Source organism: Micropterus salmoides, unplaced genomic scaffold (genome assembly GCF_014851395.1).
Source record: "Micropterus salmoides isolate LMB-PRFRI ecotype aquatic unplaced genomic scaffold, ASM1485139v1 Ms_hic_scaffold_20, whole genome shotgun sequence".
Taxonomy (NCBI): domain Eukaryota; kingdom Metazoa; phylum Chordata; class Actinopteri; order Centrarchiformes; family Centrarchidae; genus Micropterus; species Micropterus salmoides.
The window spans coordinates 28,117,224-28,138,310 of record NW_024041151.1 but is presented as its reverse complement, the minus strand read 5'-3'; the positions used below and the strand labels follow the sequence as shown (position 1 = coordinate 28,138,310).

The window sequence follows — 21,087 nt, the reverse complement described above, 5'->3', positions numbered from 1 at the left end:
GTTGTGAGTCAGGGTAAGTTAAGCGATCACTTAAATTATGAACATGCATGTACCAAACTCGGGGGCCAGGGATCAAACCACCGACCTTCTGATAAGTGGACAACCGCCCTGAACCCAAGCCCAGAAAATCTACCGGTTTAGCTAACTTCAGCAGATATCTCTGCAACATATTACATAGGCCTAGACTTCTCTCAACTGTAACTTCGTCACATTCTGTTGGTAATAGTTAATTTTGTTTTAATGTTGTTTGTTTTAATTGGTTTAATGTGAGACACCACTGTCCAAAATGATTTTGGACAATGATTTTGCTTCTTTGCTTCTATAACTTTTAGATTTCAGTTACTTTGCAAGTATTGCTACCATACTTTACATAAAATAACAATCTTATATATAAACATTATAATTTGTCTATTTTATACCAAGGTCGTCAACTGCAGATGGAGTAAATTTCAACTGGCCTGTCCATATTAAATCATGTATCATTTGAAAGCTTGTTTGCAAGAGCACAATTTTAGTCCATATATCAGATATTTATAATAGATGTGTTCATGTGACAGTCATTTTTATAGTATTTTTATTTTTAAGTGAGTTTCTACTGCGTTAGTCTGATCTGTGTGATATGCAAATCAGCATTTATTTAATGAGAAAATACCTAATTTGCATATTCTATTTATGTATACTTTCATCTTGTAAAGATTCATTGTGATATGAGTAAAGTTGGTTAAAAAAAAAAAAAAAAAAAAAAAAAAAAAAAACTATTTCACTGTGGTATCTGGCCTTAAACTAAAATTCTGACCCACATCTGACCTTTTTAACTATAGTTTATGTATGTTGGCAGTGAATGTTAAAAATTTGTTGTTAATAAACATAACATTTTATGTTCAACATTCTATCTAGGGAAAGGATCGATGTAAAAATTCAGGCTCCAGCACTCCAAATTTCTTAATTTTGAGGCAAGCTATCTCCAAAGCTTGGCCATCAGTGGATATATCTCAAAGAGCTATCCATGTCCACCATTTTGGAATGACGACAAAAAAAAATGTAATCACATTACTCCCATAATTATCAGCTTCCATCCAAGAAAGCCCAAATCTGCAGTGTGTCGGGGACGTACCTGAAGAAACCACACGACACTAACCCCGGTCACCAGTTGTTGTTTTTTTTATTGTATTTTATTTTGAAGGAAGACTCGTTATGTGTTCTCGCACTGTTAATACCATGTCTCCTAAATATAGCCTATATTTAATAAAAAGTTCAAACAGTGGAGACAGATGGTTTTGTGTGGTCTGGAACACATAAAAAACAAACATAAATAAAAATCAAACAGCAAAACAAAAGTATGCAGGAGCTGCAACAAAGCAGTGTTATATGTACAACAAAAACTCTGCGCAATGCATTTTCAGCTAAACACACAGCAACATTCTTAAAAACAGACCTGTCAAAACACAGAGGATAATAAATAAATCATAAAACATGATGGTGGAGGAAAAACCCACCCATCACAGACATTAGCATGTCTTCCTGCTGTGACTTAAACAGTTTGCCATTTTGCACAAATAGGACTTTTTCTAAGTGACAGTTGTAGTGAAGTGACAGTTTGGCTTTTAGATTAACTTTTTTTCTTACAGACACTGATTTGCAGTTTGAAGGTATCACATAATGAGATTAGCTTAGCTCTATTGCATAATGTCGGCGGGATCATCTTGCAGCTCAGCACAATTACAGAAATCCTCCTTTAAGCTGAGCTACCACTTGAACACCCTGACAGCAAGTAATTGAGCTAAGCTATGTCAGTGTCACCATTTAACATACCTTCAGTTAGTATGTAGCGACACAAAACAAGACTCCTTGAGCTTGTCTAACTTTAGGTCTTTAAGGAAGTGTTCCTCAAAATCAAAACCATCCCGTTCAAACCTGTGGAAGAGCAGTGAAAGCATAACGTAACGTCGTCTGTATGGAATGAGAATATGTGTTGTAAAGTGCTTTGCTGTATGTATGACACAGTGGAAGCAAGAATGTACCAACTAAAACAACTGTACAATTCAGGCAAGCGTCGTTGGCAGTTGCCAATGGTTACAACGTGTCGCAACGTTCAAAGAGTGAGGTAAAAGTAAAATTTAAAGAATAAGAGATATTACAGGTCTGATGGTCCAACTTTCCTGTTTTTAAAAAAAATAACTTAAAGCTTAATGTTAAAGTCAGTGCCCATCTTGTACTAATCATCCTGTATGTTCTGTCACATCATCGTCAGTATAGCTGCACTTAAACAAGTTAGTGAGCTAGAGAGCTAACTAGCTAGTGAGCCCTTTAATGCGCAAGTTAGTTAGTTACCTAGCAAGCGAGCTGTAAAGCTGTATTTGCACTACATCAGCAGAATTGGAGACAGGAAAACCTTTCAATACTCTGACGAAGTGGTATTATTCCAAAATGGTTACCCCCATTGTCGAAACGTGCCATTTAGCTCGCCCTTTATCTAGTTAGCTCACTGTCCGTAGATTAGGTCGCGAGCTAAAGTTGTACAGTTCAGAGTTAATTCACGGCAGTTTGGAATATAAAACACCTCAGTAAGGAGCTCTTTTTCTGGATTTCAACACAGGGAGAGAGCCGTCGATGGCCCAGATCACAGCAGGAAGATGTAAATTCAGATTTCAGGGTGGATTTTTCACATCAGCATTTTGGTTCACACACACGTAAAAAAGAACATAAAGCAAAAGTCCAGTATTTCTAGTTAGCCAGTGTAAAAGGCACATTATCATGGCATAACATGACTAAAACATTAAGAGCGGGAACAGGGGCAGAGGTCAAAGGTCAAGTTACAACCCATAAAAAGTGTTTTATTTTGACATTTACTCATTATTAGGTAGTCTCATCCCGAGCAAATGGGACAGCAGAGGGGATCAAACATCCGACCTTCAAGACATTTTTGGAGCTGTAGCACTTGACGGCGAAACAAGAAATTGCACTGTGATCGGGGAGGTGTGAATGGACGAAAACAAAACTGCACTGAGGCAGACAGAAGTCGCAGTCAGTCAACCTTAAAACTAAAGTCTAATCCACTCGACGTCTGTCATTTCTCAGCCACTTTTTTTTTTTTTAAGAACATATACTGCATCTTGCTATTGAAGGACAATGCCAGCATCTTTTTTTCTTGCAGTCCCTCAAAAGTGACTTTATTTTTCAGCTCTTGTCACACCAACAAGGATGTGACATGAATTAAAAGAAAAAGCATTTTGTCGTATTGCCTCAAACTGAAACGGTTAGGCCTATACAGTGTTCTCACAGTAATAGAAAAGGCCTGCGCTAATGTTACAAAATCAATTCCGATAATCATAAATTAAAGTAGTAGATCAATAGTATTGGTGATCAAAAGTAATATCTGCACAGAATTAGCTCAGAGGGCTTAATGATTTAATAAGTAGTTTGGATGAGCGAGTACATTATCCGGATTCGTATTCGCACTCAGAATGGGCGGGGCTTAAAATGGATGTGGGTGGAACTAACCAGAATTTGTTCATTTAAACATGAATTAGATATTAGTTGATTACTATACTTATTATGAAACTAGCTACAGAACAACCTCAAAATTAAATAGTAAAGATAACTACTTACAGATCTTTTTTAAAATAAAAGTTAGTATTTTTATTAGAAAATGGATATTGACACATTTTACTCTGATGATACTCGTAAAAAGTACATTATCTGTACTGTGAACTCATTTCAGCCAAGTGAGTACTCGCTCAACCCCAGTAATGAGAGAGGGTTCAGAGGAAACTACAGATCAGTTTTGAACTTTTTCCAACAGCATCAGTTGACTGACATCTGAGACAATGTGGCAACTTCCATGGAGAAGGTCACACTGTACAGCCTCTGAACACTGATACAAAACTGAGTTGTCCCTTCCACATAGCATTAGCTATCAACCATTAGCACTGTCCTTTTCAACATTTGAAAGGACCCACTGTACTGTTTAGTTTGTGTTCTACTGGGAAAGCGATGTCACTGGCAGACCCTGCACAGTCAGCGCTGCGTTCCTTATAGAAAGGTGCGGGTCTAGCTAGTGTTTGCCGTCTTGTCATGGGCCAAGATGTGGTGATAGAAAATAAACAAAAACAGACATCAGTTTTTCACAGGATTGTAAGATGCTACATAAAGCTGATGAGTAAGCATCAGACCTAAAATTATGTTGTTACACTTTTTTTTTTTTTTTTTACTTCACTGCAGAGTTGCAGACCGCCAGAATACTTTTATAACCAGTAGCATTTGTTCCCATTTGCTTTTCCATCAAGGACACACTAATGGACTGAATTCACTTCTGTAAAAATTACAAAACTTATGTGCTTATCTTACGGCAAAAAAATAACTCAGTAGGTTTTAACTCAGCTACCTGTTTTTTGTGCGTCCCGCAACTACCTCACAAGGTGCATATGTAAAGATGCAACAGCTCAATTTTCCCTTTTCAGATCTGATTTTGTTGATTGACTGTAATTTTAATATATATTTATTTATTATATTTAAATGTGGCCCATATCAAACTCCAGTGTGACCTGGCCACGGCTTGGAAGTGACATGCAAGCACAAAACAATAATATGCCGTCATGTGTAGCATACTATAGTCTGGAAGTAAACATGGATGCCACAGAGGTCATCATATACTTGCCAAACCTGCAGACTTTCATTGAATACTCTCATTTTTCATGGCCCTCTCCTAGTTTCCTCCCAGGGTCACAATTCTCCTGGTTTATAACAAATGTTTTGTAATTGCATTCATTACACTTGTATTATACACAGTGCGAATACACCTACTGTTTCCGCATGCACGTGACACACTGAATTGTGGCAAAAGTCGCTCTATAGTGACGTCAGAGTTGCATGAATTCTGATCTGACTGTCCAGACTGAGGTCGCATTTCAAAAACTCCTACCTGTATCTGATTTGGACCATCACATGAAAGTGGACCAAATCCAAACTGGAAAAGATCAGCTTCAATTTGACTTGGGTTGTTCACACAAAAAATATCAGATCACATATGGTCAAAGATCAGATTTGGGTCACTTTGGCGTGCAGTGTGAACGCAGCCAAAAGCTACATCTCTTAAAACCCTCAAGTCGCAGCGCAATTCCTTCCTATATCGCACTGGTATTCACCAATCAGGCAGCAGCGTGACAAGCACCAACCAACTCCAATCACATAAAGACTGCGGCAGGATGGATGGGGTTGCTGACGTGTGTTTGTCAATGGCATGAAGTGACGGGTGAGGAGGCGGGGGAGAGATCCAGCCAACCAACCAGGTCGTCATGGCCGACTGTTATTCATTTAGCACCAGCAGAAAGAGAAACAGGGTCTCTGATGGTGAATTGGACGTAAGCAAATAATCCCCCTACCCAAAAAAAACCAAAGGCTTTTTCCCCTGTAGCTTTGATGTGATCAATTTCTGCAGAGTGGCAGTTCTTTTATCTGCACCGACTTTTGCCAAAAAATCCTAACATGGGCACTTGTTTTTCTGTACCGAATCAAGTTTATTCAGGTAATCTGAGATTAGTGCTAAGCGGAGATGTTATTTCCAGCAAGTCAATTTTAAATTTGATTAGCATTTTATTAATACTTTTTTTTTTTTACATGTGTGGACTTATATATTATATGAAACAGCTATTCAATATTCTTATTCTGTCAACTTGTGGAATCTGATCCATTTAAAAGAACAAAACCACACACATTTATTGTTTGTGTTACCAAAAGCCCAATATAGCCCATTCCCCCATTTACATAATGCAAATTTGTGATTGAGTGTCTCACATTTTCTGCCTGGAAGTTACTTTCCCATAGAGTAATGTACTTGCTGTGGTTAAACTGTAATAACAGACACTCTTGCTGGAGAGACGGAGTGAGTGTGTGCGTTTGTGAATCTTCTGCTTATAGAAGAAGGCCTTAACTTTCTTCACAGGTAGCTCTGCTGCAGGAAGGGCACCATAGTGTGTGTGTGATTCTATGAAAGTGTCTGGCTGGCGAAGAAGGCCTTGGTCTCTCCGCAGGTGGGGTTGGTGCACAGCGGGCAGCGGAGGGTCAGCTGGCGGGAACAGGGCTGGTTGGACTTCAGGTGGGACTGGACCAGGTCTGCCAGAGCCTGGAAGAACAACATATATATTCAGAGAGAGAGATAATGAGAGACTCTCACTTCAGCTCTGTGAAAAACTGGTTGTGCGTTTCTGTCCATTACAAATTTATCACCTTGCCCCAGCTCTATTACTAATTGGATTGTTCACTTGTTCAATTGTAGTTAGCCTCACTAAAATAATGGCTGAGTGGCGGTCTGTTAATAAGATGTTGTTTTAGATTTTAGTTTGACTTGCACCACTGTACTGTGTACCGTTGAAAAAGCTTATTAGGAGTCAGCCATTCATTTTTTTCCAGTAAGCACATTTTGTTTTAAGTCTTTTTGGTAAAAATTAAGATGGTGACGGCCAAAATGCCAAACTCAAGGCTTCTAAACGGTAGTCTACAAACCAATGGATTACGTCATGGTGACTACGTCCCCTTTTATAGTCTGTGGAGTAAACTATATAGCTTTCAAACTTAAAAGCTTTAAAGGAGACCTATTATACTGCATTTCTAGTCCTATATTGATTCAAAGTTCAAAAAAAAAAAAAACTCTGTCTTATACTGGCCCTTCACGGAGGCCTTCATTTCAGCCTCTGTCTGAATAAGCTGTAGATGCTCCTGTCTCTTTAAGGCCCCTCCTCTCAAAGCCCATTTTCTTCTGATTGGCCAAGACCTGAAGCATGTTACCAGGCTGTTGTTGTCGCCGAGCGGTACAGACAGATGTTGCTGTGCGGAGCAAATGACCATATATGGAATACCGGCTCCGTGTAGCTCCGTGTGTCGTAGAACAGAGCAGTTATTAAAAAAAGCAGTTGAAAACAGAGCGTTCAGAACAGGAGGAAATCTGAGGTTTTGGCTCACAGGGATTTCTTTTAAATACTTTTACTTCATTATTTGAAGCTTTGGCCATGTTTAACATGAACATCCAACATTATAACATTGCGGACAAGTCATAAAATATGGAAAAGCATAATAGGTCTCCTTTGAAAGCCTTCCACTGTCTCAAGGGGCATAACCCCTCAGTTTCCTGCTAGACTTTTAATTTGAAATATCTGTGGTAAGTGTTTCATTCACAGAAATGTAACAGTGCTCTGCTAAGGTAAAGCAACTGGAAATAAGAAAATTGTAATAAAAATTGTACTAGTGTTAAAGGAATAGTTTGACATTTTGAAAAATATACTCATTTGCTTTCATGCCAAGACTTAGATGAGAAATACCCATCTCATGTTAGACAATTAGTTTCGCTCGCCTGGCTCTTTCCAGTGACATCCTGGAGGTCACTTCGCCAGCCAAAAAAAAAAAAAAAAAAAAAAAAAAAAACACACACACAACAGCTCTGCATATACTGTAACTCCTCATAAAACCTAAATTTGTAAATGTTACAGGTTTTGTTCAGATTAAACAAATGTGAGCTTTAGAGGTACTGGTTACTATTGGACAGAGGTAGCCGTTTCCCTGTTTCCAGTCTTTATGCTAAGCAGCTGCTGGCTGTAGCTTCATATGTACCTACAGATTTATTGCCAGGTATGTGTACACATGGATACGCACATTAAACTGAATTTAATTTTGTAAGCTATATTAGAGTCGTGTTTTCACCTGCCCTTTATTAGAGTCTGACATGTATTTTTTTGTGCTGATCATGGCTGTTATTTTATTACAACTTTATTTGAGACAAGATGAGGCAAATGAAAGATCTGAGAGAATCAAATTTGTAATTCAAGAGCGACATAAATTAATAGTAATTTGAGAGAGGGTTTATTAAAAAATGAACCCCCAACAACAGCCAGGCTCTGCAGGAAAAATTCTGAACGTATTTTTCTTTATTTTCCATGGACAGGAGACTGATGCAGCTCACTGAGAAACTAAAACTACACCAAGGAAACCACCCTTCAGTAAGTACCAACTAATCATCCTCTGGATATTGATTCACAGAGACACACACACACACTCTCTCTCTCTCTCTCTCTCTCCCCCCTCTCCCAGAGACTTGGTGAGGGGTCTCTGAGCATGGAGGGTTTGACCAGCCAGCCAGCCTGGTGGTTCAGTTCTACTGTAGTCAGCTCTAAAGGTTCCCATTGATCTGCCCCCTTCCTTTAATAAACCACACACACACACACACACACACACCTAGAGGAGTTGCCTGTTGTGAGAAAGGTTGCAGGGTTGGGGACGAGGAGACGAGGGGAAGCAGGGAGGCAGGGTGGGAAAGGAAGGAGGGATTAAAGGAAGGAGACGAGTGAGAGAGGGAGAAGGAAGGAAGGAGTCCATTTATTGACTATCTCATGCCTGGACCCATTTCACAGAACCTTCTGCTGCTGTCTCCTTTTCTATTATTAGAGCCCTGCCTGACCTCCTGCAGCCTCCCCTCCTTTATCATTTGTTCCCTCTTTCAATCCTATATGTATTGCTCATTATTTGCTTTTCTTTTTGTGTCTTTTACCATCACCCCTTACTTTCATATTTCACTCCTCTATATCTTCCTCTCTTTAAGCTCAAAGTCTGTTCTTGTTCGTAAATTACAGACATGCTCCTTAATCAAAACTTAAGAGGATTTCAATTATTTGATAGTTACCTACTGTATACATGCATACATACCATACATACGTCAGTCTGTATAATGTTTGTAGACATGAGCCGGCTCGGCGCATGTGTAACGTACCTTCATAAAGAGAGGGTTCCCATTCAACGACTCAGCTCTCCTGATGTTCTCCACCCCACACTGAGGACAGAAAGGAAAAAAAGACAGAAAACGCTGCTACTCATGTTTATACTACTGAACCAAATTTGTGAGCACAACACAACTCAAACAGGTTACACTGGCGACAGCTTCAATCCATACCGGGGAGAAGAACCCCCCCCAACAAATGAACATGTGGGGAAAAGCGGTTTTCATTTTGTCAGTTAAGGACTTTGTTATGAGTTTCCAATTATTTTGAACAGCAGGTTCATTTAAGAGGGAAATTCCTCTTGACTGTGGACACACTGAAGGGGTCCAGACAGCGCGCGTGTGTGTGTGTGTGTGTGTGTGTGTGTGTGTGTGTGTGTGTGTGTGTGTGTGTGTGTGTGTGTGTGTGTGTGTGGTGTGTGTGTGTGGTGTGTGTGTGTGGTCTGACACTTTATCTTTGTGAGGCCAATGAGGACATGCTGGGAATGTCAGGAATTTTTTTTGGTAAAGGCTTGAAAATTAATTATTAATTATGTCAGGCTGCTCACAAATATAGAAGTACAAATAGGGGTGTGTGTGTGTGTGTGAGTGTGTGTGTGTGTGTGAGTGTGTGTCTTTGTGGCACCAGTCACATTGATTGGTGGTCACCTGGTGCCTTTACACTGGCAGCTGACAAACACACACACTTGAGCTAACCTAAACTCTGCATCATGTCCAAAGTTAAACCATCATTACTTGATCCCAATTAGGTCTGACCCCGAATAGTCAAAGATTCAATGCCTCGATGGGCGGAGCCTGATTCGACCGTCAATCTCACAGTCGAAGCTTCGCAGCCAAACAAGGATCATGCCATTTTGGCTATATGGGAGTGCTCAAGGTCTGATTTTACATAGAACTACCAGTTTTCTCCAAATTGATATACAGCCTATTACTATATCGATGTCAACATATAATGCTGTAAATAAAAATGTGAAAAGAAAAAAAAGATTTTAATAAATGTTTTTAAAGTGCGTGAATAAATCCAAAATTGTAACCCTAACCCTCAAGGTAGGGAGCATTAGTGCGCATGTGTAGGCGTAGCGTGTATGTGTGTGGAGGCAGAAGAGAAACACTTAAACGCTGTTGTGCTGAGTTGTCCGCACCTCGCGGGACGTTCGGATCATTTATCACCACTGATGAACCACGCAAAGCATATTATATCGTTTTTAAATAGTAGGCTACTTGAAATAGACGTGCGAGGAACCGTGACGTGCATGCAGTTGTCGGCCGCACGGCATGAAATGAACAGTATGTAAATTCTTAGTCGGGGACAGCCCTAATTCCCAATATAAACTAACACAGAGCAGGACTGGTTGATTTCTGACTAGTCTCCTTCCTTCTTGTTATTGGTTTTAGCCTCCAACATGCAGAGACTTGGAAGTTGCTGCAGATGGGTAATCCACCATGGTCAGTGTTTAGTCAACTTTATTTTTTGGTCAATAATACATCATCATCATGTGGTAACTAAAGACTATTTTCAAAACTCTCCCTGTTGGTGCATTCAATGTCGCTCTAATGTCTTGAGTTTTAAGTGTCGGCTGCTGAACAGCAACATACATTTTGCTGATTGTTTAGTCTTTCCTCATTTTTAAATGACTCACCCCTTTTACTCTTGGCTGTTCTTTGGATTATTGTTGAGCTACTCTGAAAATCAAAACGTCCTACACGTATATTTCACCATGTTTCCCATTTCAACGCTTCCTGCAGCTCATTTGTCCGCCTACTAGTCGAATAACCGATTTTATTTCAGAATTTAAGGCATCTCACATTTACAATATGGTGGACTGAAACTAATACCTACTAGGAAAGAAATCATCTAAATCTAAATGGACGAATAATTTGAACAATTAAAAAATAAACTATCTATAACCACCATGGTCCTTTACCCAACAGTCTTCTATCTGGAACATTAAAGAAAATATTCAGCCTCTCCTTACGTAGAGACTGTAAGGTGATGCTCTGCATGTTAAATTGTGCTGATACAACTGCTTGGAGCTGCTGGGAAAGCGAACGTGGAGTTTTTCCCTCTTCCTTACCTCCTCCCCCAGTACCTGTCCATACTCAATGTCGAGCTCGTGTAAAGTCTCTATGTGGTCAGAGGTGAAGGCGATGGGCACCATCAGGATGTTCTTCTTCCCTCGTTCACACAGGCCTTTGATCACATCGTCCGTCTGGGGGCCAAGCCACGGCATGGGCCCCACCTGAATGACCAAACACAAGACAACAGTTTAGTTCCCGCTGCAGTGTTACAGGTGTACAGACATATATATATTACACATATTGAGGCTGTAATGAACACTGTGGCTGCTAGGGAGGTACTAGCAGGACTTTTACATTGCATACCAATCCAAAAATTGCAAGAATCTTGCAAGTACATGAACTTCATCAGATATGCTGAACTGCTTCAAGCGCTACATTTAGAAACAGTAGGATTTTTCATAAAATGGGCCAAGGTGCAGTCTGAGTTTTTGGTCTGCGACGGACGATGTGTAGAGTTTGCTGTGTCCCGCTATCAATGGCGAGCTCATTCCGCCATTGTGGAGCCAGGACTACAAACAGTGGTGATTCTTTCACACCCAGGTTCCCTGCAGTCTGAACAGGGACACCACAGAGTTCTCTATGATAATGGAGAGATCAGGGACAGGGAGGTGCCTTCCCTGGAAAGCTGATGTGTTCACTTTGTTAAGTGTCAGCCGCAGTGACCTGAGGAGTAAGAGTTGTGAGGTCCTGCTCTTATGTAGCTGCAGTAACAGACAGACAAGTGGCTCCATCTTGTGGCGACCAAAAATAAATAAATGAAGCATTCTGTGATCGCAGCATTGAACTACACTGACATAGGAACCTGTCCAGTGGACAGGATGTGTGCATAAGAAACTGTTTGCTAACAAGTTTGAAAATTAAGTTCAAGGGTGATATGTCAACATGTTTCTGATAATCAGTTACTGCAGGTTTAAATGTAGTTTATGTAAATCCATAAGTACTGATAAGTATTCTAATTGGTACCCAATTTATACAATTAAATTACACTGTAAATCGCAGGCTGTATTGTAAGGTGTGACCAAAAATGAATGACTAGCATTAATACTCACATGACTTCCAAAGGGACTGTTACAGTTCTGCTGGTTGTCTGCATCACTACTGTTTACTCATGTCAGCAGACAACCACTAGAGGATACCACTGTGTAATACTGACATGATTACAGTACACAGTCAGTCTTTTGTGTGTGTGTGCGCGCGTTAGAGGGTGGCTACCCAACCCAAGCCCAACCCCGTCCCGTCGGAACTTGACGAGCCAGGCCGGTTTCGGACAAATCAGAAATCGGAAAATGGTAACAACAACTGCGTGACAGCCCGAGCCGCACTCGTGTGTGTGTGTGTGTGTGTGTGTGTGTGTGTGTGTGTGTGTGTGTGTGTACTCACCCTGGACTGCCACACCAGTCTGTAAGGGTTACAGTGTCCAAGTCTCTCCATGACTCTCTGAACTGTGGCTCCTACTTCCTGAGGATATGGGTCACCTCGGTTTACAACCTGCACACAGTACACAGCAGTAGCACCATCAGTATGTAGTCATTCAGCACCATGTACCAATACTTAAGTTTGGAGGCCCCCCAAACCTGGTTCTGAGTGGTAAAAACTTGCTAGTGGGGCTGTATATTCTAGTGAATCCCTTCAAATTATTATAAAATTTGGTCCTAATTATTTATTTTTTGTGTAACCAAAAGGAACCAATATGAATATGATGTGCTGAAAAAGCAGCATGAATTAAAGCTGCAAGCAGCGTTGGGCGGGCCCTCGCACTTGTAGAGCGTCCGGGTGTGAGCCGGCCACGTTGCATATTCTGGAGCTCTGCCGGTGCGGCTGTGAATTTGCTGCGCGGTTCCCACGCGGAATGAAGGTGTTATATGTCACTTCCTGTGTCCCCTATGTGGAGCTACATAGCACTTGCCGCTATGAATATAAATCGGTATTGGCGTGTAGATGTCTTCGGGGTGGGAGAGTTATCAAGTATGTAATGTTTTGTTCAGATGTGAGCATGTACACTGAAGTTACAACAACTTCCTGTGTCATGGCGAAGAGTTGATCTTTGACGCCACGCCACAGACACGCCCATTGACGAAAACTCACAGATAGCACAACTTTTCATCTTCAATGCCTTTAGAAGGCACAGCAGAAATTTGAAGTCGGTCAGACTAAATCCCTAGGAGGAGTTCGTTAAAGTATGGAGTGTGTAAATCATCCAAAAATTGCTGCAAAATTCAAAATGGCCGACTTCCTGTTGGGTTTAGGGCATCGCTCCAAGAGGCTTTTTGGTACGTCTAGACATTATACACGTACCACAGAAAATTCGTACATGTAGGTGAAACGTGCGGCGGGGGCTGCTTCGTTAAAGGTCACTTCCTGTTGCCAGCAGGTGGCGCTATGACTGTGGGTGAATGTCGGCATGTAAATGTGTTCAGGGCGGGACTCTCATCCTACATGTACAGTTTGGTCCAGATGTGAGCATTTACACTGAAGTTACGACAACTTCCTGTTTCATGGCGAATCGTCGATGCCTCAGACACGCCCATTGACGAAATGGGTACGGGTTCTTGAGGCTCTTGAGGCCAGGAAACAGATTCCTGAATTTATTTGTCAAAATTTGTGACTGGTGCTGTTGCAACTGCTCCTAGATGTATTAGTAGAATGTTTATCAACAGGGCTATAAGCATCAAACTGTATCATCAGTAACAGCAAATTTACTCTAATCAACAGTAGTACCAGTAGTATCAGCACTAGTACTTCATGGTACTCACAGCCATAGGGAGAGAGTGTGCTGAGAACAGAATGACAACGTCGTCTCTTTTGTCTTCTGGAAACGCCAGCAGCTCGTTACTGATATGTTCTGCAAAACACTGCACACACACACACAATTGTATTTCATACATTTTTTGCCAAAACTATTGGCAAAATATAATTTTCCTCAACTGAATGTTTCTGACTAATCCCTGCATCCCACCACAGAAGCAACATGTTGAAATCTAACAATACAGCCAGGCTTGATAGTTGCTATTACCAACTGTGGCCACTTTTAGCTATTCTATTTTTATTAGTAGCTAGGACGGCTTCTTGCCCTCGTCAATTTATTTTCCAGTATGTGGTTGTTGTTTTATCTCTCTTAAGTGAGTGTAAGTGTGTGTGTGTCTAACCTCCACCAGCAGAGGGTGTGTGGGCCAGCGGTCAATGACACTCCACCTCATTTTTGGCCTGTCGCCTCTGTTGCTGTAGTAACGGTAGATGGCGTTCAGACTGCTGCCTGTTTGCACGACAAACAAAACAAAAATATTAATATTCTAAATATGCTCCGTTAAACAACACCCGCAGTCCTCTGCTGACCCCCGGGCCGCTCTATTGGGAGGATTTGAGGTTGCCTTGCTCAAGGGCACATCTGTTTAAGTTGTCAGAGAGAGATGAATGCATACCGGAAGACAAGACAAGCTGCTCAAAAGGAAGGAGCATCATCTGAGTCAGTGCTTCTTTTCCAAAGATCAGAAATCAGATTGAAAAGAGAAGTAAAGCAAATATATTTGACACATCTACATTTTCCCACCACTTGATGTTGCTGTCTGAATTGATTTAGCCTCGAAGCTTCCTGCATGTTTAGACCTTGGGAACTACAATTGTGAACTGCATTTCCCCTGTGGACAAGCGTGCTCTATTTGATGTCTGAGGTTCCCTTTTGCCCTGAAGAAAAGTTTCGCTTTTTGATTAAAAGGTGATGTTTTTGATGCTTTTAGCGTTGTGATGAACCTGTCAGAAGTTTGCACAACTTCATTCACCCCCTCCTAAAATAAGGCAGACTGCACCTTGTCAACACGGTTATGTCATTTGATATGGCTGTGTAATTTTTCTTGACCTTCATTCTGCCTCTTCTAGTACAAATCTATGGCTGAATCCAAATATCTACCCTCGTGTGCTAGTGTTCGAGTTACAGAGCATCTGTTTCTCTAGATTGGACGATTTGCTCTGCAAGGTTTGAAAGACCCAGAAGGTCGTTTCACAACACATACCGCGGTTCTGAAGGTATTTCCAGAATCCTCATACTTTTTTAACAATGTGATAGAAATTTCTTTTTCTAAGTCGCGACCGTTTCCTAATCCAAACACGGATGGCAGCCAGCGGCAGTCGTTTGGGAAACGGGTTGCAATCTTTCTGTTCATGCAGTGGACATGAAGTATTTTCATCCACATTGTTAGAAAAAGTGAGTGAGGAGATCTTTTAAATCATTTTGAAACTACAGACGTTATGAATGAAGCTTTCGAAGCCTCTAACTATTTGGTACAGTCTACAAATTGCGCAGGTTCTTTGGCTTTCTGCTGATAATGGTTGATATGCACAGTAAAACCTTCCCTTAAATGAGCACTAACTGCTACGGCTAAGTAGCTAATGATAGTTTGCCATCTTCCTACAAAGCTGGCATTCTCCACCTAAAGAAGCTGGGAGAAGTGGGTTAACTGTTGTCGATGAGAAGATGTTAATATACTGTGTGTGTTATCAGAAGGTAACAGGGTGGATAGCACTCTGGGTGTGGTGACACGCCAACAGCAGCAAACTGCCCTTTTATCTTTTTTCACCCAATTAATTCAACGTATGTGATCTTTGGAAAAGGTGTTTTGAACATTTGCATTATTGCTATTGTAAAGCAGCACTATTCTGGATGTTTTATGTTATCCGTTTTTAATCTTGTGTGCTCATTTCTTTAGTTTCCTGCAGGGTGTGAATTCCTGGGGATCCAGGGGGAGCTTAGCTTTCAGCTCCCCTAAAAGCATGATTTGTGATATTTTGGGGGGGGTCTCCAATATACTGACAGCATGCTTTATTGCCAGTAATCTCTAGATTTCTCTATCGTCATGGATCATGCGACGCGTCAGACTTCATCCAGCAAGAGGGAACGATCAGAGACGGGTGGGGGGGTTGTGTTGCTAGTACAACTGACACGCTATCAACGGTTCGCGATCGTTTCCTCTGGCTGGATGAATATCTCGCATGATCAATGCACTACTGCAACTTTCTAAATTCTTCCCTCTCACAGAGAAAATAAAGGTCAGGTCGCAAACACAGCCGCAGCTGCTGTGTGAAGCTTAATTGTAGCAAAATGGTTGCATGTGATAATAATAATAATAATAATAATAATAATAATAATAATAATAATAATAATAGAAGACAAACATGCCTGCTACTTTCACAGTCAGCCCCAGGCCTACATGCTTGCAACTATTAATGATTCAGCAGTAAGAATCACAGTCTGTCCCCTCCCAAAAAAACTGCGCTCCCTCGAAAGCTATGGTATAGTTCTTCCTCTGGTTTCCTGTATCTGTGCTGTTTGTGGCCGGCACCTGTGGTGGAGCAGCTGTACTGAGGATACTGTGTGAAGGCCACAGCTCTCTCCACTCCGTCTTTCTCCATCTCCTCGATGGCTTCCTCCGTCAGCGGGTGAACGTACCGGAAACCAATGTAGAACTTGTGAGGAGCTGAGGAGAGACACAGAGTCACTAAGTGCCATTGACAGAATTACTGTTTGAGTAAAAGTGGCTGTGAATCTGACATTTGCGTATTGATTGAAATGTCTGAGTAATGAAATGAATTCAGTCAGTGACATAAAGACAAGGTATGATGGAGACGTTATTAAAGTGTTAAACTGGTTCTCCTATTCTGAATCCGGTTTGTATACCAGTAGATATGCTCAGTTTTAGTGCTGTTATCAGTGAGGTGTGTTGCAGGCGTGTGAAGAGACACTCCTTCACTGTGTCACTATCTCCACTGCACACACACTTTACTGCTAACAAGCGAGTCCGCCAATATGGAACACAGCAGCCTTGTTTTCTTGTCAACTTTAAAAGCACTGTTTACATGATGACATGTCTTCCCTGATGTCGATAAAATCTCAAGTACCTTCTCTAAAGCAGGACTTTCTAAAGCCTACATACACTTATACTCTCCATTTAAACTGAATGACTTTAGGGGGAGGGAGCGCCCTGACAGGCAGGAGGACCCTCTCAGAGCGGGCTGCCTCACCTGTCTGAGGACTCATCTCATCCAGCAGCTTCACCATGCCCTCCCCTTGCATGGAGGTCCAGTGTTTGATGGGGGAGCCTCCTCCGATCTTACTGTACTGCTCCTGGATCTTTGGCGTGCGGCGCTTGGCGATGAACGGACCGAGTTTACTGCAGTGCAAAGGGCAGATTGAAGAGTGACGACTACAACACCTGACTATAATACAGCACATTAAATCATAGATTGGATTACAATAAATTAATATACACATAAAAATGCCAAAAGCAAAAGACAAATTGACCTGTAAGTGCATTTTTTCTTGGACTGGTGAAAACAAAAGGCTCAGATGTGTTATTCCCCAACGTTTCATAAAAATCAAATATTTGATTTATTTAAACTGTGCAAGATGATGTCTGGGACCCGGATAAGTAGAAGTACACAGCTAAATAAATAGTGTGCGCGTGTCCACAGTGCATACTTTTGTACAGGGAGCTTCATCAGGTCTGTGTCCATGAACAGCCGCAGCAGGAAGTCGTGAACGTCTTCCAGTTTCTCGGGCCCTCCCATGTTCAGCATCAAGATGCCCGTCTTAGGTTTCCTGCAGGCAAAAGAGATTTATAATCAATAATTCATGTCTAACGTTCCCTCAACTCCCAGCAAAAATATGTTGAGCTTATTGATTATTAACAATGGTTAATTAACGGGTCTTGCAATGAAATCTCATTAGCAGATTATTGATCATTATGCTAACATACAAACTGTTTGTAGAATGTAGATATTTCTATAAAGATAGAGTTTATTGATAGTAAAAGGTTTGTGTTAGGATTTAAAATAGTCTTAAAAGGACACCATTTTAAAGTTTTAAAGCTTAACTATAAATGCTCTAAATGTGGTTCTACTGGAAACAGCTAAAGTTTGCTAGTCCCTGTTGAACCCGCTTGTAGCTAAAAGGAAAAGCAGCAGGGTAATGAAAAACAGTACCAGCTGTGACAAAACATTCCTCGTATATACAGGCTAAACAACAAACCTATTTTGAAAAGAGCTAACATAGGGCTTTTACGCTTCAACTGAAAATTCAACTGCTCACATCTCTTTCCCTTTAGGTAACGTCGGTATTTTTCAACCAGAACCCTAAGTTCCCGTGTTTTTGTGTCTATGTGACTAACTGGTCCAGTATTGAGTGAGCTCGCTGCAGGTGGCAGCCCCTATTCTGTCACTCTTCACTGCCTTCACTCAGTGAGGTAGCATCCTCTGGTGCATTTGCTGAAGTTAAAGGTCCGGTGTGTAATATTTAGGAGGGTCTACTGACAGAAACAATTTTTAGTGGTGTATAAATAACTTACATAATGAACCATTATGTTTTTATTACCTAAGAAAGAGCCATTTCCATCTACATCCTGTTTCTACAGTAGCCTACACGGACAAACTGCTCTACAGAGAGCGTTTCATCACTACTTGAATCCGTAAGCAGAAGAAGAAAAAGCACTGACTGGGCAGTTGCTTGCAATTCAGAATCTTCACCACTAGATGCCACTAAAACCTACACACCGAACCTTTAAGCTAGCAGATCAAACAACTCTGAGCAGAGGTCAGGTGCATTTTTCGAATTTGTGTAGGGGCCGTGTTCAAGCTCAAACAGGGTGTTACAGTAACCTGTGGATCTCTTGACAACAGTCAATGGTGTCAAACTCTTCTACTGGTCTACAGGTGGCAGTAATGCGCCAAGAAACACAGCAATGTAGCAGCAGAAGGCCGTGAAGAAGAAGACTGCTTGCTAGTCAACATGGATGTAAACAATGCTGGTTTCAAACATTTCAGAGAAAAGCGTATTTTAAGAGGAGAAAAATTCCTTCAACAGATATATTAGACCTCAATGATACACACAAAAATTTTTTGTGAGTAAAACAGGATGTAAACATGACTTTTGTTTGTTTGCAAGAACACTCCACAGGGCACCTTTAAGTAGCTCTTTAAGTGCCAACCGGAGCCAACAACACTAGACTAGACCAGAGACGCTCAACGATGGCCTGATGACAGCCCAGCAGCCCACAGATGGCTGACAGCTGACTGCTGTCTTGTTGTGGCAGGGTTCTCTGAAGCTGCATTTGACGCAGCAGTAATGCGGCAGTATTTATGGTCGTGCACATCCACTTAGTACTGCCACAGTGTTTTCCCAGACAGTTTTGCGTATCTCACCTGTTTTCCTGTGTTTCTGGAGATGCAGTCTGGGCTAAAGCAGCAGCAGTGGAGCGTCTCCTTACACTCAGACTGACGGTGTTCCTGGCAACTAAAGAAGCAGAAGAAAATAAAAAACAGTCACCATTTTGGTCCAGGCTGAAATATCTCAACAACTACTGGGTGGACTGCCAAGAAATTTTGTACAGCCCTTCGTGATCCCCTGATTTATCATCTCACACCAGCATCAGGTCAAAGGTTCCACATGTCCAGTACTTTTATTTAAGACTTAATACCTGCAGAACTAATGATTTTCCCATCAGCACCAACTGTACTTTGTGTTAAGTGCTAATTAACATGCTACGCAATTAGCGACACACCAGGAATGTTCTCACCACCATCCATAATTAGTTTGACTCTTTCCAACTGTGAGCAGCTACTTCATTTACTTTTCACATTGCTTTGTGAGACAACAGTGTACAATAACAACATTTTTGATTTTACTATGCATACTGACTGTTTTGCGTATCCTTTATTTTTGTGATTTTTGTAGCGTGAACACACCCTTCTTATAATTAGCCTAGTGTGTGTAGTCTGGGTTTGGGGCCCAGCATCAGAGTGGCTGCACCTTGCACCACATCATGAAATGAAAATATTCCGGCTGTCAGGTGAGTCACCAAAATTCAGCCTGATAAATTTGGTATCTTTGGAAACTTTGGGGTTCGCCACCAGAACTGATTATAAAGTTCTGTTAATCTGAGCAATATCTGGCCAATAAACATAAGTTTGTAAAGAAGCATGCCAAAACATTAATGTGCAATAATGTGTTCCAGTTCCACTAATGACTTCTTACATGAGGTCACACTTAGTGACCCTAAACACACTCCACATATCACATCACATAATTAGCACCATTGCGATCAAAAACACTTAATAACAGAGTCATGGGACACACAGAAGCTAACATATTCTGATTTATGTATGGTCTGATGCAGCTCGAGTCTAACACAGTCCGCTTTACTTTCATAACCCAAGCTGCAGTACCGTGAAGCGCCGCCAGGAGGCCTGCTGCTATTATGCAAGTTCACAATGCTGGAATTGTGTAACTCCGTGCAAATGTTAAGTTGTGTCCTATTCGCTGTGAAAACATGGACCGCTAACGGGTAAGCGGTGTACTTACGGATCAACTGGCTGTTACTAAATGCAGTACAAGTACGGAATAAGTCCATTATGTAACATTAACATTAAAGAGTAACCTGCAGTAATGTTGAGCTGCGTCAAAACAACGGGAGTTAGCGCCTGGCTAGCTACGGAAACAACGCCACTCTGTAAAATAAAAGCAAATAAAATGTCACCTTTTAGCAAGCATTAGGATTCCGAATATACTAAATGGCAAGCATGGACAAGGAACATAATACCGGAGTCGTTAAAGTAAGAATAAAGAGATGCTGATGGCATAATAGTCAATAATACAGGGGATTGCGCGTTATATTGTGAAAGTCCTGTCAGGAATTAGCACTTCCTTGTCATTGCTAGCTTAACGCCCGTTTACGAAACGATGCCAATGTCAGCGGCGTGTTTTAGAGTTTAACGTAACAATATGTTAAGACTAAACAACCCCGCTCCATAGCGTGAAACTGCATATAAACTGCATCAAAGAAAAAGAGTAGCACAGTTTACTCTGCGACATTGAATTACCAATAAATCATGAAACTTGAAGGTCTCCGTGCACGACTTTGATCGGGCTAACATAACAGTTACACTCACGTTGGATCAAGCGACCGGCGCTGCCCAGGACTGCCATCATGGTAACTTCCTGTTTTTACTGCTAATAAAAGTCTCTTTTCCCGCTGAGATGAAGGCTGGATGCTTGTGCGCTCAGCGGCTGGATCCACGAGTAGTTCCGCTCACTGAGTGACTCGCTGTCCAGTCCGCGGTGTCAGTCAGATTCCTGAGCTACCACCGGCTGCCTGCACAGACTGGCGTTAATGTTAAAAGATGACTTTTATACTTCCGGTTGGCAATTTCAAAATAAAACAATCGATGACGAACGTGGGATGATGCAATATTTTGCATTAGAT

At 41.3% G+C, this 21,087-nt stretch overlaps 1 protein-coding gene across 1 annotated transcript; it reads right to left on the bottom strand.

Moving 5' to 3' along the window:
* Positions 1-1,143: 1,143 nt before the first annotated feature.
* Positions 1,144-20,983, bottom strand: fech (ferrochelatase). The gene is made up of 11 exons (XM_038733031.1): positions 20,774-20,983; positions 19,028-19,118; positions 17,310-17,429; positions 16,853-17,001; positions 16,174-16,308; positions 13,987-14,093; positions 13,594-13,692; positions 12,221-12,328; positions 10,837-11,001; positions 8,756-8,815; positions 1,144-6,121 (listed from the first exon to the last, which is right to left on the bottom strand). The coding sequence occupies exons 1-11, from the start codon at positions 20,811-20,813 to the stop codon at positions 5,984-5,986; spliced, it is 1,212 nt and encodes a 403-aa protein (XP_038588959.1). The 5' UTR covers positions 20,814-20,983; the 3' UTR covers positions 1,144-5,983.
* Between the last annotated feature and the right edge of the window lie 104 nt (positions 20,984-21,087).